At 37.8% G+C, this 15,576-nt stretch overlaps 1 protein-coding gene across 1 annotated transcript in view; it reads left to right on the top strand.

Moving 5' to 3' along the window:
- The window catches only part of GCS2alpha (glucosidase 2 subunit alpha), a 152,664-nt gene that overhangs the window by 42,926 nt on the left and 94,162 nt on the right, over nucleotides 1-15,576 (top strand). The window contains exon 7 of the mRNA XM_067151611.2: nucleotides 10,845-11,094. Coding sequence (XP_067007712.2) covers nucleotides 10,845-11,094 — 250 coding nt within the window. The remainder of the gene's footprint in view (nucleotides 1-10,844; nucleotides 11,095-15,576) is intronic.

Here is a 15,576-nt window from a genome sequence, read left to right as displayed (position 1 = left end):
TGTTGTGTGCTCGTGACTAAATCTACCTCTCGCCACATCCAGTGAACAGCGGATGAAGTTATTACAGCTGAAACTTTTTCATCTGTGATGTCTGCCACTTCTGCAATAACCTTTTGCTTTGCATATTCACTGTCAAGGGCGCCCATACCCGGGGGCAAGGTGGGGCCGCGGCCCCCCCAGCTCTCAGGGAAAGGCAAAAATTTAGTCTAGTCAGGTGTTTTCCTTTCAAGAAAATGATGTAAAAGTCAGTATTACGTAGAAGCGGTAGTACCGTTCCCCACCAACAGGCAGGGAACACCGTGGGTTATTCTACCACAGAACACCAGTCGCTATTTATCTTCCAAAATATTAAAAATACTACATACTCCCTGGTCTGGGCCTCCCCCCCCTACAAACTGGCATATGGGCGCTGATGTTCACTGTCGTATCATATCGAAAACTTCAGTCCATCAATCTCCGCGATCTATCTGAAGCATTTCTTGTTCAAAATACGTAGCACATTGGTAAGCCGAACCAGCCGGCGGACTTCGACTGGGCGCGCTGCTAGTGATTTAAGGCGAGGTGATGTCGTATAAAAACTTCCATCACTTCAATGTTAATAACTTCTACTATAAAAATTGTCCAAGCGTAAGAAGTACACCATCGTGTAGCCTACATTAATACTCGCACAGTTACTACATTTCATGAAAATTCGTGTAAGAATAACTAAATTAGAGCAGGTTGAAGTAAATGGAGAGAACTGCGCTCCACAAGGCGACCTTTGTATTGAAAGGGGCCCGGCCAGAGACTCGTCAGTCAGTTGTGTTCCACAGTCCTGCCATGCTGGTGGGCTGAGGGAAAGTTCTATGTCGCAATTGTACAGAAAGTGTTGTATTATTTTTCGAAGTACACTTTGACAAGTGTTGTAAAATTTTTGCATTGTAAAGACTTTAAAATTTGCAGCTTAAGAGTACTGTTATACCTTGTGTCTACAAGTGACTTCATATGTGATGAGAGAATTATCGTACGGTTCAGATCATGAATTCCAACATAGTTTATTTTCTGTGTGAAATCTTGAGACTGTGCATTTAAATTGTTTCAAAGACTGCACATTAGAACTTGTATTTCCGAGCAGAAGTAATAACTTTCTAAAGACTATGCATTGAAACTTGTATTTTAACATTTCAAAGACAGTGCAGTAGGACCTGCACTTTTATTTCAAGTATAGGCTTGAGTGTTTGGACATTTAAACCCACAATACGTTCAAGTAGTTCTGCACCTTTCTTTGTTGTATCTGGCAGAGGTTTGTTCTTCTCAAACTCAGACCTTTCTGCACATGAAACGTGCAGCCCATTCCTTGCTGGTTTTGAACTGTTGTCAACCGAGATTGAACATTTTTGCCACTTCCACTAATCATGCATGAGTTACTGCAAAACCCATTTCTCAACTCAGTTATATACTGTAGCACTTTGGAATCAAGATGCTGCTTTCAGTTTTTCTTGTTTGGTTGCACCAATATGTGATCCTATTAGGTTGCACATTAAATTGCGTGGCTGGTGACTGCACTTCTAGTTTTTCTGCAAACGATATAGCTTTTAATTTGAAAACTGTAAGGAAAGAACACTTCTGTGTGCTCACAATGCACAGGTCAGGCAGACAGATGTGACGTCATCGGAGCTGCAGTATGGCTTATCCTGTTACGAAGCAAATTATCCTTCTCTAATGAATTATGTTGGGGGCGATATTACTGTACAGTACATACAAGCTTCTTTTACAAAAATATTGCAAACTTTGGGCTGGGAAGGGTTCTTTTATGTGCCAGTAAATCTACCGACACGAGGCTGATGTATTTGAGCCAGGATTGAACCTGCCAAGTTGGGATCAGAAGGCCAGCACCTCAACTGTCTGAGCTTCTCAGTTGGCCGCATTGTTAGATGAATAAGCTTGAATTGAATGGAGTTTTCAAAGGTAGGGAAGATCATAGTATGAAGATAAAGTTGGAATTCAAGATGGCAAATTGAAGCAAATATTAGTTAGCCTATAAGGTATCTGTCACCTGAGCAAAACACCTGAATGCATGTAAGTGGTGACTGATTAACCTTATTCAGGAAGACGTGTACAAAGACACTGGATCGCCATCCATAAATAGCACTGGTATTACGCAGAAAGGTTTTGAGAAAACTTCATCTCATCACGAGAATACTTTGGCATCAAAATCCTGGTAGATGAAGAAATATTTGAAGTGGATATGTACTTTGGATGCAGGAGTAACTTTGGACATCAGTACAGCAATTTGAAAGGTGCGTTGGCAGATCAAACACCGAACTATTTTGACACAGCCCGGAACACCCCTATTAATGAAAAAGGTGTTTCTAGCATTGTAGTGTGTAATGGCGCGATGTACTGTTATGTTGGGCATAACTCCTGATGGTAGGATGCTTCTTCCAAATATAATATTTAAATGGAATAATCTACCCGAGGGAAAATTTCTGAATGGTATTCATGTTTAATTACAAGAGAAGGGTTGGATAACAGCAGATTTGGTTCAGGACTTGCTGAAAACCATATGGGATTGCCATGCTGGAGCACCACTGCAGCAGAAAGCCTTAATTATACTAAATAGCTTCAGGGATGTTTCATGGACGCCATTAAGAATGAGCTGAAATCCCTAAAGATGGGTCTCGTCATCCACAGAGGACTGACATTGATTTTCCAACCTCTTGATGTGCCCATTAATAAGCTATTTAGGGGTCATCTGAAAAGAATTTATTCTGAATGGATGGCTTCTGCTATACATACATTCATACCAGCTGGGAGAATACAGAGACCATCTCTAGAAATCATCTGTGAATAGATTCCCACTGCTTGGATTCCAGTCAGGAACAAAACTGTAAGAAAGATACGGATCTTTAATGCTCTCGATAGCAGTGAAGATATGTGTAATGACGACCACGCTAGCACCTGGAAAGATGGCAGCACAGATGATTCAAATGAAAGCAGTGATTAGGTTTACTGTGTGATAGGCCTACTGCTCAACTGACAGAGACAAGTGACTGGAGGGGGTCTAATATGTGATAACCCCACCATTTTGTGCAGTGAACACATGACTTCTAGGCTATAAAGCACTACAAATTGTACATGTATGGATTCTGCTCTATTCTTTAACAAACTTATGAGTGTATTTTGAGTAGTGTATTTTGAGTCTTACGGGCTACCTTCGTTGGAAGGCAGTATTTCCAAATAATAGAAGAATCACATGACTTTTAGACCTGTATATACTGTAAATGTAGTTTTCATACAGTTTTATTTATCGTATTCTGCAATATTGATAAATGAACTAAACTGATGACCTTCCACTTCTGAATCCAAATTGTTACTCTTGTGCATGACTCTACCTTTTCTCTAATTCTTCTTTCTAATATCCTTTCCATTATCTTGGCAACTTGGGAGACAAAAGTGATTTCTCGGTAGTTAATGCACATCTTATCTTCTCGAACGTCCTTATTATAACCTCTTTTCCCAATTCTCGGGCACTTTTTCCTCTCTCCATATACACTTGAGTATTCTAAAAGACCACCGGGGTTTCGCTAGTCCTTGATCATTTCTGTGGCTACTTCTATTCCCACAGCTTTTCCCCCTCTTCTTAAGTGTTCATTCCACCTCTGTGATTGTTTTATCTGATTCCTTCTGTTACTTTTTCTATTGCTGCTGTCTGGATACCTTCTCCACGTCTGGTTTCTCACATTCAGCAGTTCTTTGCATTTGTTCATTATCTCTTCTGGTTTTGTCAGTAGTACTCCTTTATTCCTCACAAATCCTGTGTTTACCATTTCATTCCTACAGTTTTCTATAATTCTAAATAATAATTTTTCCTGCAGTTCATATCTTCCTTTATTTCCTGGGTGAATGTTTCCTAACTCTTTTTTAGCTACTACGTTCTGCATAAATAATTTTTTTTAGAATTTTCAGCTAAATAATTTCAAATATTTTTATTATGTTTTGTGATTTATTGCCAATATCCCTGATCAGTAAATGCTAGAAGTAGTGTTAAATGACCTGGGGTTGAGACGTTTGGAGATAAAATAATAATTTAAGATTAATTTTAGTAAGAGAAAATGAAGTCTGATATCTAATACAGTATGCAGTTTATTACATTGTACAAACAGTAGTTTTCACACCATGGTAATACAGTCTTTGTATCATTCAGTCAGCAGCTGCAGAAGGGCCATGTACATCGGTTTCATTTGCTGACAATACTTACTCCCAAAGTGGCATTGCAGAATGTTCACTCATGCCTAGCTTGTTTAAAAGTAACGTAATATCTTTTAACTTCTCCATTACTGGATGCAGTAATGTTTGCATTTGTGCTGTCAGGGTTGACCATTGTTTACACCTATTTAACCCTTATGCTATCATCTATCAGTACCCACAGTTCCTGCGAAAACTGTCATGTTAACAATCTATCGTTACCGGCCTTTATTATTATTTTGTTATTTACACACCCCACAGAGCACAGTTTTAATTCGTGTTATACACCATGGGAACTGCCAGCTATCCGTATTTATCGATATTCTTAGAGTCTGAAACGTGCTCACTGGAGTTCGGTGTCTTGTTTACATCGTGGTTGGTGGCAAACTTGCGTGCGTTTCTCTCCTGTTTTGTTGGTGGTACTGGTTATATAGTAAAATTAAGCAGTAGGCCTATCATAGGCAATATATTTAGTTTACTTGTTAGTTCATTATTTAAATAGTTTTCTTAGGTAATTAGGTGCATATTGTTAGTAAAGTGTTATATATAGCTCACTTAGGTTACGCCTAGTTATTTATTGTGTCTATGAAGGAAGTTCTTTAGCTGACAGTGAGATTACAGAATATCTTGATGTTTCTTTGTCCAAATCAGGAAATGTAGGTGACAATGATAATAATCCAGCACCTCCAGTAAGAAATGTATATTTTATGCCAAAATAGCTGACATTTTTCAGTAGTGCATCACTCTACACAATTTAATATTTTTTTTTTTACATTGGATCCTTTTGGTTTAGAGACATGGCTTACTTGTGGTTATAACAAGTGATATATACCGTATATATTTACAAATTATCATGTTGATATATTTATTGTTGTGCCTTCTGTGTAACTTACAAAAAAAATTTTTTTGCATAGTGGGGTAAATATGGCTGACAGTTTTCACACATTCATCAGCTGAGAGCTTGAAAGTAAAAGGGTTAGCAATGTGTGAGAGCACGTTATCCACAAAGCACTTTGCTGCGTGTTATCTAAATGCTTTTTACATCAGTTATATTGAAATCCATTTTGGATTTGATGTGTGCCCTGGCACAAAGTTTCCACTCATAAGAAAACCAGTTCTTACCTAGAAAGTGTACATGTTCAACAACTTCAAAACTAGTCATGTTTTTTCCCTTCCCCGTATCCAGCTCCTGACAGATCAGGGCATATATGGCACTTTTCACCTTCCCCTCTCCTATCATTCTTTTTCCATCATTTTGTCCCAGTCCAGGTTTCCCCTTCTTGCACTCATCTTTATTGAATCAATCCACCTTGTTCTAGGTCTCCCTCTCATTCTCTTTCCCTTGAACTTCATCTCCATCATCTGTTTTGGCATTCTTTTCTTCATCCTCTTTACAGGTCCAAACCATCTCAGTTTACTCCTACCAGTTCTCTCATTTAGGTTTTCCATTCCAACCTCCTTTCTCACATCTTTGTTTCTCAATCTGTCTTTCCTTGTATTTCCTATCATACTTCTTAGATATTTCAATTCACTGCCTTGAATATATTCTGCTCTCCTCCCTACTTGTCATTGTCCAGGTTTTAGCCACATAGGTCAATATGGCTGCATAATACATTTGGTACAGTATCTCTTGGTACTCCCTCATTCCGGATAAGGTTTCTTACACTCTGGTAGAATGCATTGCCCTGGTGCACCCTTTTGCTAATCTCCATGCCCTGCCTTATTTTCTGCATTAATTCACTCCCTAGCTTTTAACAGTTTCAAGGCTTTGACCACCAATTTTCACAATGCCTTTCCCTTGTCTTTCTCCTCCTGCTATCACCATGGTCTTGCTTTTCTCTGCACTGTTTTTCATTCCATATTTTTCTTGTTCAGTACATCAAGTTGTTTTTGTACTTTTTTGCTGTTTGTTCCCCAGGCCACAATATTGTCTACAAATAGCAATAATGTAATCTCCCTATTTCCATATACTTCCTTTGTCTCCTTTACAATTTTGTCCATAACCATTAGAAACAAAAGAGGCAATAACATACTCCCCTTTCTTAGTCCAGTTTCATTTCTAAACCAGTCCCTCTTTCCAACCGGAATCTGTATGTTGCTGACGCAGTTTTTGTACATTACTTGCACAATTTCTAGTCTCTTTTTGACCATGGTTTCCCTAACCTCCTCCACGGGAATGCTGTCGTTTATCTTTGTTAGATCAATGAATATGTTGCTTGTTGTTTAAAGGGGCCCAACATCTAAGGTCATCGGCCCAAGATCTATGAATATCATGACCAGGTCCTTTCCATATTCCTGATTATTTTACATTAATTGATTCATACTGAGGATTAGGTCCACTGCAGATCTTCCACTTCTAAAGCCATACTGTTCCTATTGCAACTCTCCTACTTTCCTTCTCATTCTCCTCTCTGATATTCTTTCCTGTATTTTTGCCACCACTTGTGATAGGAGTGTGATTCCTCTATAGTTATTACACACTTTCTTGTCCCCTTCTTAAAGCCTGGTGTTATCGTGACCTTTCTCTATTCTTCTGTCTGTTTTCATATGCATGTTAACAATCTGTACTACACCCACTGTAGTTTTTTTTTTCTATGTTGACAAATAAACTGAAAAGAGATCCAGTTGGTGATTGTAAGCTTGTGTTTTCAGCCATGTAACACAAAGCGTTATGGGAACAGCCATGATAGGTCTATGGAAAAGTGTAGAATTCCACAAAGTCCGTCTTACACAGGCAGTGTATGATGGGTATACTTGTAAAGTAGAACATAAAGGGAAGCTGCCTGAACCTTTTGCTGTAAAATCTGGAGTAAGACTAGGATGTCTACTGTCGTCAATCTTGTTTATCATGGCACTGGATTGTATGCTGAGACAGGCAAGGAATAGAAAGCGGGGATTAAGTAACCAATTGGAAGAACTTGATTATGTGGATGATCTCTGTCTTCTTGCAGAATGTTTTCGGGATATGGAAATCAAACTGAATGACTTAAAAATAGAAGCTAAAGAAGTAGGCTTAAAGATTTATAACATCAAGACTAAGGAAATGCGTATAAACCATTATAGCAATTCTCGCTTGAAGCTAGATGGAATGGATATAGAAAGGGTAGAGGAATTTTGCTACTTATGAAGCATGGTAAGCCAGGATGGAGGTGCTTTTAGAGATGTGGCGAGTCATATAAATAAAGCCAAAGGAGCTTTTGCACAGTTGCGACCAATATAGAGATCCCTCACATTTGTATAAAAACAAAGCTAAGGATATTCAACTCAAATGTTAAATCTGTGTTACTGTATGGAAGCGAGACCTGAAAAGTGACCAAAGACATTACAGACTTTTATAAATCGGTGTTTGAGGTACATTATGAGAATACGGTGGCCAGAGACATTGTCAAACCTTTGGGAGGCCACAAGTCTGTCCCATACAGGAACAGATGGGAAGAAAATGGAGATGGATTGGACACATCCTGAGAAGACCACAAGAAAGTATCACAAGACAGGCATTGAGCTGGAATCCGCAATGTAGTTGCAGGCAAGGCGGACTGATGATTACCTGGAAGAGAACCATAGACAGGGAGATTGCTGGAGTTAACAAGACATGGAGGGAGGTGAAAACATTAGCGGCAGATACAAGCTGGAGAAATTTCGTCGGGGCCCTATGTTCCACCTGGAATTAAAGGACATGAGTAAGTCATGATAGGTCACATGATTTGCACAATTCGGCAAATTAGCCAAATGCTGCCAAATGGATTTAACACACTGGAGATGCCACCCGCAGAAACTACTGGCATGCTATTTAATTGCTGCTTGGAGAATCTACAGGCATGTTTTCACTGTAGCTGAAAATATTAGCCGCCATTTCAGTGAGCTGCGACTTCACTAGGATACTGTTGAATGCTTCTATAAGCTTAAAATGTACTATTTATGAGCATAAGTCGAGAGCTCTTCTTTCAAGGCATTGTTAACACAGCCATGTTCCTACATAACCTGAGGCTGTTTCATCGTTGACTCTCAGCTGTGAAATGAGTGGTAAAGTACTGTACGTATTATACATGCGGATAGGAAGATCGTGTTCGAGAGGCAGGCTTGTTTGTGTAATTCTTGTGAATATTTAGCATGTCTAATTCAAGTGTACAAAATTTCGACAACGAATCCATAATGGATGTTCTTACAGAAGACATGAGTTCTGAAAATGAGAATGAGGATAACAGTTACACACTAAGTAAACATGATGATTCTGGCACTTCAGGCAAGTAAATGTAGATAATGAGCTGACCCGTTTACTCAGTCAACCCAGACACTCCGTTAACGGCAGTCCACTTCGAACCAGCATTACTACCAATGACCAGGAAGCAAAAGAAAGACACCAAATAACAAAACCAAGGACTTACTTTTAACAGGCAGAAGGTGTCGCAATTAACACGTGGATACTAAAAGAAACTCTGTACCTGGTATCAGAGTGCTTACACTAAAAGAAAGAACACATATACTTCAAAATATAGAATTATTTTTCATCCAAGAAGTTTTTCTAAAACAGATGAACAAAGGTAATCGGAAGAATGACGAAAAGTAACACAAATTAAGCGGAAAATCTGCAAAAATCTTAAAGATGAATAAATAAACGAGAAATCACACCATCCAATTCTACACCGTATCAATGTAACTCCATAACATCAACCTCATGAATCAACAACTGAAGAATATTAACTATCATCATCGACATTGCTATGGCAACGTAAATATGCTAACATGGCAAGCAGCAAACCTAGTTTACATACGCTAACAAGACTAATCAAATAGACAGAAAAACATCAAAGAAAAATAGAATCAGATAAAAATAATCAAAGGCAGATATTAAGAAAATAATAAACCCAAATGATTAAAACATTGTAGAAACTCACTTGGTTGTTTTTACAACCCATTCACAGATTTTCTTTAGACATACAATATTATCATAAGGTAACTCTTCTGAAATTAAGAATAACAATCATATCGTTGCAGTAACCTGATCATAAAATACAATTTTAGAACCCTTTAACACATAGATCAAAGATAGTTGATTTTTAAAGGTTCAAAAGGAAAGGACGAATTCCTAGTAGGCACCGCACATGACAGATTATGATTAATTCTATGGTTTCACAAAGGCCAAGTTCATCATTGTGAGAATTCCAAGGTGAAGAGAATAAATGTTAGAGACTTAGATTATCAGTTGTGGCTTCCCATGATGTGGTAACGCGATGCTCATACTCACAAGAAAGAACCTTCATTAGGTATACTCAATCTGCAGAAGTAATCAAGGACGAAGTAAAAAATAAGATATTCAGAACTCTTCCGAGGACGAAGACGTCCTCACGCTAGCATGACTAGCCTGGCTCCATTGTCCTGTTCCAATGCAGGATAGAACGCCAACAAGGTTACAGAGTTACACCACTTGCCGCCGAGAGCAGCACAACCCAGTCAGAATATGCTCTCTCTAGTGCCTAGAAGGCGAAATGGAACATGGAGGGTTTTTAAAACATAAGAATTAGTCGCTCCAGCTGAGTAGGCTATTAAATTTCTAAATCATGAGGATCACATAGAGAAATAGTTGGAAGAAGACAAGTTGGGAAATAAACAAAATGTATCACAGATTTCTACAGTAGATAGGCCACAACGAAAATGTAATTGGGGAAGGCTTTCAAACTCGATACGACTGTATCAGAGCTAATTTCGAATTGGTGTGAAGTGGAAAATTCTAAATTCCCATGGAGGGAATTAGATCTGATGTGTTTTTGACATTTTGGTGTGAAGTGTTAGTTTTATACCACTTTCTGAAGTGGGTTCTGTTGTACAGTTTTATACCGCTTCCTAAAATGTTGGTGTTGCAGCAACTCCATGCAACCCTGTTGTCAAATGACAAACAGTGGCAAAGCAAGTTACTGATTGTAAACAAGGACACAGGTGCTAATTGACCTAGTAGGTTAGAATGTGTATTAGTGTGTTTCAGTAGATGTGTCCACAATATTAGACAAATTTTGAAATATTGACCCAACTGGCATCCATAGCTGCATAAGATTTTTTTTTTGTTTGTAAAACTTATATTCATATTTAAAAATTGCTGCACTATTATGATAATTAAAACCCATTTTTGTGTAGATGAAAGTGTGATCTTTCTAAATATTCCAAAAGTGATTACTATCATAACTTCCCCTAGCATTGAAAAAATTTCAAAAACAGTTAAAAATCCTGCGACTTCTGGAGGATAGCACATTTAAATATGATTGTCTCCAACGTGTTCAGACTAGTTGGAACTAAAATCAGTAGGGATATAAGATACTTGGATAGAAAACACAATATTCACAACTGTTTAAACACAGGATACAAAACTATTAGCAACATAACATTTTGTAACATGATTGGTGAGTGTATAATATAACTTGTCATAAAAAATATTGAAAATCAAGAATTTTTGGATTTATGACATTTAGGAAATAAGCTCTTGATTTTTGAAAATGTACAACTAATTTATCAGAAGTATTACACTTGGGTTTTGAAATGACTGTCTAGAGAGACTCTGTGGAAGTGAATTGTAAGAAACTTGCATGGTAAACGTACAGGTGATGGATGAGAATCGTATGTTCCAGGCCAGTGGTTACATCTGGACTCTTTTGGCTCAATGCTGCAGAAACATGGGTGGATGTGTTTCGTTCTGGTGATACAAATGTTGTATCATCCATCGTGAACTTTGTGTCCGGGTCCAATGCTCCTCCTCAGGTCGACGTACATTTTATGTCCGAATGTGGCATAATAGATGTTTTCTTCATGCTTGGCCCCCAGCCTGCTGATGTATTCCGTCAGTATTCTCGACTGACTGGTCCTGCTCCATTACCCCAGGTGAGACAACTATTTAATGCAGTTGGAGTTGAATAATTAAGATTGAAGGGAAAGAAACATTTCTAACATCTATCACCTTCGTCAGTGGTGGATAGAAATTTTGGACCCATGTCTTTCTTTTGTGTACTCTATTCAGGTGTGTGCTCACGGTAAATCTCTATTCTGTCTTTTCTATACGTGTATATATTTTACTCCTGTTGGCTTTCTTACCTGAACATCTATTTGAATAAAAGGTACTTCAAAATATCAAACTGTTAAAAAAGCAATTCACTTAGACAAAGGACATAGTAATTATTCTGATTTCAGTCCACATAAATGCACACATTAAGATCGAAAAGGAGGTTTGTATGTTCCTGCCTTTTTTTTAATGTACATTGTAGACCATGGCAGTCTGACAGTTTTTGAGGTCCAGTAGGTTGGCAATACTGGCATTTATCCACAAAGCAGAAGCATTACTCGTTAGCAAAGTGCGCACTGTTGTAGTGATAATTGATCAGTGAGCTGATGTGGTGTACTAGAAATAGGTTATGGCCAATCTCCAGCTGTAACAAAAATTCAATTCCCGAAGTGCATGTTACATGAGACGTCAAATAACATTGAACTTTGCAGGCTGAATCCATAACAACACTATTGCAATTTTAGTATACATACCATAAAATTACATGAGGAACATAAAATGTTGGTGCCCACTGCCTTGGGTTAATATTAGGCTAAGCTGAACACGCTAAGTGTGAATATACTCTTTGTCCAACATGGCTCCATAGCTCAAGTGTCGGGAGTATGTGTCTTTCATAATGAAGTATGTGAGTTGAAACCCTACTCCCTCTTTCAATAATTTTGGTACTGTTACAGTAAATATGGTTGCTATCTTGCAGCCCATCCTTATTACAACGTAGAAATGAAGTTGTACCCAACAAACCCATGGCACAAAGGAGAGTAACATGAAAGAATATTGGTATTTGGAAAATAAAGGTGTCCTCCTTACACGAAAGGAGACATATCATTGCAAATCGTATTAAGTCTACTCATAGACAGAATTTATTTTGATGTGGTTTCGTGTAGTTTTTCGTGTGCTCTTTCATGCTACAAAATCAAATTGTGGTAAACTATGATATGTTTTCTTAGTGTAAATAAGACTTGAAAACTCTCATTTTATCTACCAAAATGTTGTGTGTGTATATTTTGTTATGTTGGATACAATGTAAGTTTTGTTGGATATTCTGCAAATTAGGCACCATTCGCTTATGACAACTTTGGACAGACTGAGTTCAGTTGCAGCATGATGAGAAAGAAATATCTCAGTGTAGCTTCTCCTCTCCCCAGGTACACAATAACCTTGACGTTGGTGTGGTGGGGGCTTGTGTGCTTGTTGATCCAGAGGACACTGCCAGCTCAGGATTACAATTAAAATAAAAATCTTTAAGGTTCCACCTTGTTCAATACAATATACTGTTGTTAGATGACTTTTTACAACATATATTTTATTGCAGTACTAGTTTCGGCGCTCAATTAAGGCACAATCATCAGCTGCGCAATAAGTAGAGAAAACTTGAAGATATAACAATACAAAACAACATACTGATATACTTAACTCCTTAATTTCTATCTAATGGTAAGTTTAAAACTAAGTTACAAGCAAGATAACCCTTCTGAGTCGAAATTGTAAAAATCTCATGAGTTGTCCTTAAAATTCTGTGATGGCTATAATTTTTTACATTCGTAAAAATCAAGTTCAACAACGTTCCTAAAATCGTGAAATTAAAGCTGAATCAAGTCCTAGAATGTTAAAATGTTTGTTTCACAGATGCATTAGTTGCCATGTGTTGGATAAAAACTCGTCGTATTCATTAAATCGCCTGACTGTGCCGTCTTCCAATGTTTGTTGATATGTGGAAGCTTAGTTCTTATGTTGTTTCTAGTGGTTGGAACTGATTATTTGCCCTGATGTTATTAAGCGGGCATAGCCTCTCAGTTCAATAACCCTGTAATGATGAAGCACATAACCGTTGAGGTGAGTCAACTTCAATAACATTTTGATTCAATCAGGTTCCTAATATCTTTATCTAGCTTTTCTATTAACAGAGGACTTTCATCATTACAGGGTTATTGAACTGAGAGGCTATGCCCGCTTAATAACATCAGGGCAAATAATCAGTTCCAACCACTAGAAACACAACATAAGAACTAAGCTTCCACATATCAACAAACATCGGAAGACGGCACAGTCAGGCGATTTAATGAATACGACGAGTTTTTATCCAACACATGGCAACTAATGCATCTGTGAAACAAACATTTTAACATTTTAGGACTTGATTCAGCTTTAATTTCACGATTTTAGGAATGTTGTTGAACTTGATTTTTACGAATGTAAAAAATTATAGCCATCACAGAATTTTAAGGACAATTCATGAGATTTTTACAATTTCGACTCAGAAGGGTTATCTTGCTTGTAACTTAGTTTTAAACTTACCATTAGATAGAAATTAAGGAGTTAAGTATATCAGTATGTTGTTTTGTATTGTTATATCTTCAAGTTTTCTCTACTTATTGCGCAGCTGATGATTGTGCCTTAATTGAGCGCCGAAACTAGTACTGCAATAAAATATATGTTGTAAAAAGTCATCTAACAGTGTATTTGTATTGAACAAGGTGGAACCTTAAAGATTTTTATTTTAATTGTGATCTCAGTTCAATACGGGCAAATAAGATGAAGTTCCTCATGTTTAATAGCTCAGGATTACTCATTTTAGATTGGCCGTGGAATGGAGCCAGACTAACAAGGCATCCCCTGAGTTGCCTGAGAGGTCTCTGTGCTCTTTTTCTTCATTTCTATTTCTTCCTTTCCCATCCTAACCATGATTTAATTTCTCTCACTGTCCAGTTAGTATCTCTGCCTGGTAGTGCGTTTTGTTTTCTGTGTGAGTGCGTGTGTGGAGATTTCATCCACGCCCTCCAGTCACAAGCTTCGGGTCGTGGCGAGATGATGCGTGGCTACTGGGCGAGTAGTCGCTAGTGACCTACCTCCAGACGCTAGGTGCCCTCTGGAATATGCAGTCTTACTTCAGCATGCGGGGCTCTGCCGGAGGTGGACTTATTTCCCTGGCTACTTGTGGAACCAAATATGGAACTCTCTAGTTTTAATTTTTCATCGAAGGGTGCCACCCTTAAAACATTTTTAAAAGCCAAGAAAAGAAAGAGGTATACTCTAGTACCTGTCGATTATGAAAGTGACGAATGGCTATCTTGATTCTTGGTTGCTTCCCAGGTCGAAGGAAGTATTTCTTTAGACTACAGTCCTTTCTTAATCAGTGATGGAGTTGATGAAATTGTTGGGGATGAAGCCGATGAGATCTAGAAAATATTATTATGATGGGAAAAGTTTATCTATTATGGTATTACAGTGGAACCTCGATTAACCGTTCCCGGAAAATACGTTTTCCCGGAATATGCGTTCAAATTACGTGGTCCCGCGAGCATCGTAATTAAATCACGTTGTAAAAGACCCGCATTATCCGTTCCTCGAAGAAACGATTTCCCGGGTCAACCGTCCAGAAATTCCAGTCCCATCAACGCTAAATCCTCGATCAATCGTTCTTTAAGGGGGGATGTAACCGACGAGGGGTCAAAAAATCGAAATTTTGAAAAATATGTTTTCCGTATGTATGGTCTTATATATATATATATTGTGTGAAAGTTTCAAGCTCATAACTCAGCTAGAAGTTTTTTTAAAATAATTTATATATGATGTTGCATACATATAGCCACACCCCATTGTATGTCATTCAATAATCTTATATTTATTAAATTCTACACAATGGTCATAAAATTATTTTTCTCTATGGAACATCTCCATAGATGTGTTCTCTTTGGAATATGATATGTAGTTTTGACACTAGGTAGCAGTGTGTTTTGTTTTGGAATCTTCCATGCTACAGATGTGTTGATATTTAGGCCTACATGAGGTTTTGTTGAAGTGTGATCTTTTTTCTGCACTTGTGATTGTGAATTAATTATTAAACATGCCAAGATTCAAATCCTGTTTCAAGAAACAGAAATTCAAGGGCAATGTTCATACAAGGAAGGTAATTCAGCCATCAGAACTGTCAGCTCAAGAACATAACCTATCAACTTCATTTACAAAACTTCGCTCTGACTTTCGTGGCCAGGTACAAGTTGAAGGTGAACAGTTTTCTAGTTTTGGATATAGACTGATTGATCTGAAATTGTTGTCACAGACTATTAGTGTTTCATGTGTGTGTGTGTGTGAATTGTAAGAATTCAATGTGTGTCAGTGTTGTAGAAGAGAAGAGAGTAGGTTTAGCTTGTGAACTGACAATTTTTTGTGAATTGTGCAATAACAGGTCATCATTTGAGACATCTTCAAAGACATCCTCTGGTATTTATGACTGTAATTACAGATTTACTTATGGTATGAGATGTATAGGGAAAGGTAGGGAAGCTTGTAATATATTTTGTGGT

Source organism: Anabrus simplex, chromosome 7 (assembly GCF_040414725.1).
Source record: "Anabrus simplex isolate iqAnaSimp1 chromosome 7, ASM4041472v1, whole genome shotgun sequence".
Lineage (NCBI taxonomy): Eukaryota > Metazoa > Arthropoda > Insecta > Orthoptera > Tettigoniidae > Anabrus > Anabrus simplex.
Note: the sequence above shows the minus strand (reverse complement) of the source record. Positions and strands in the feature narration are given on the sequence as shown.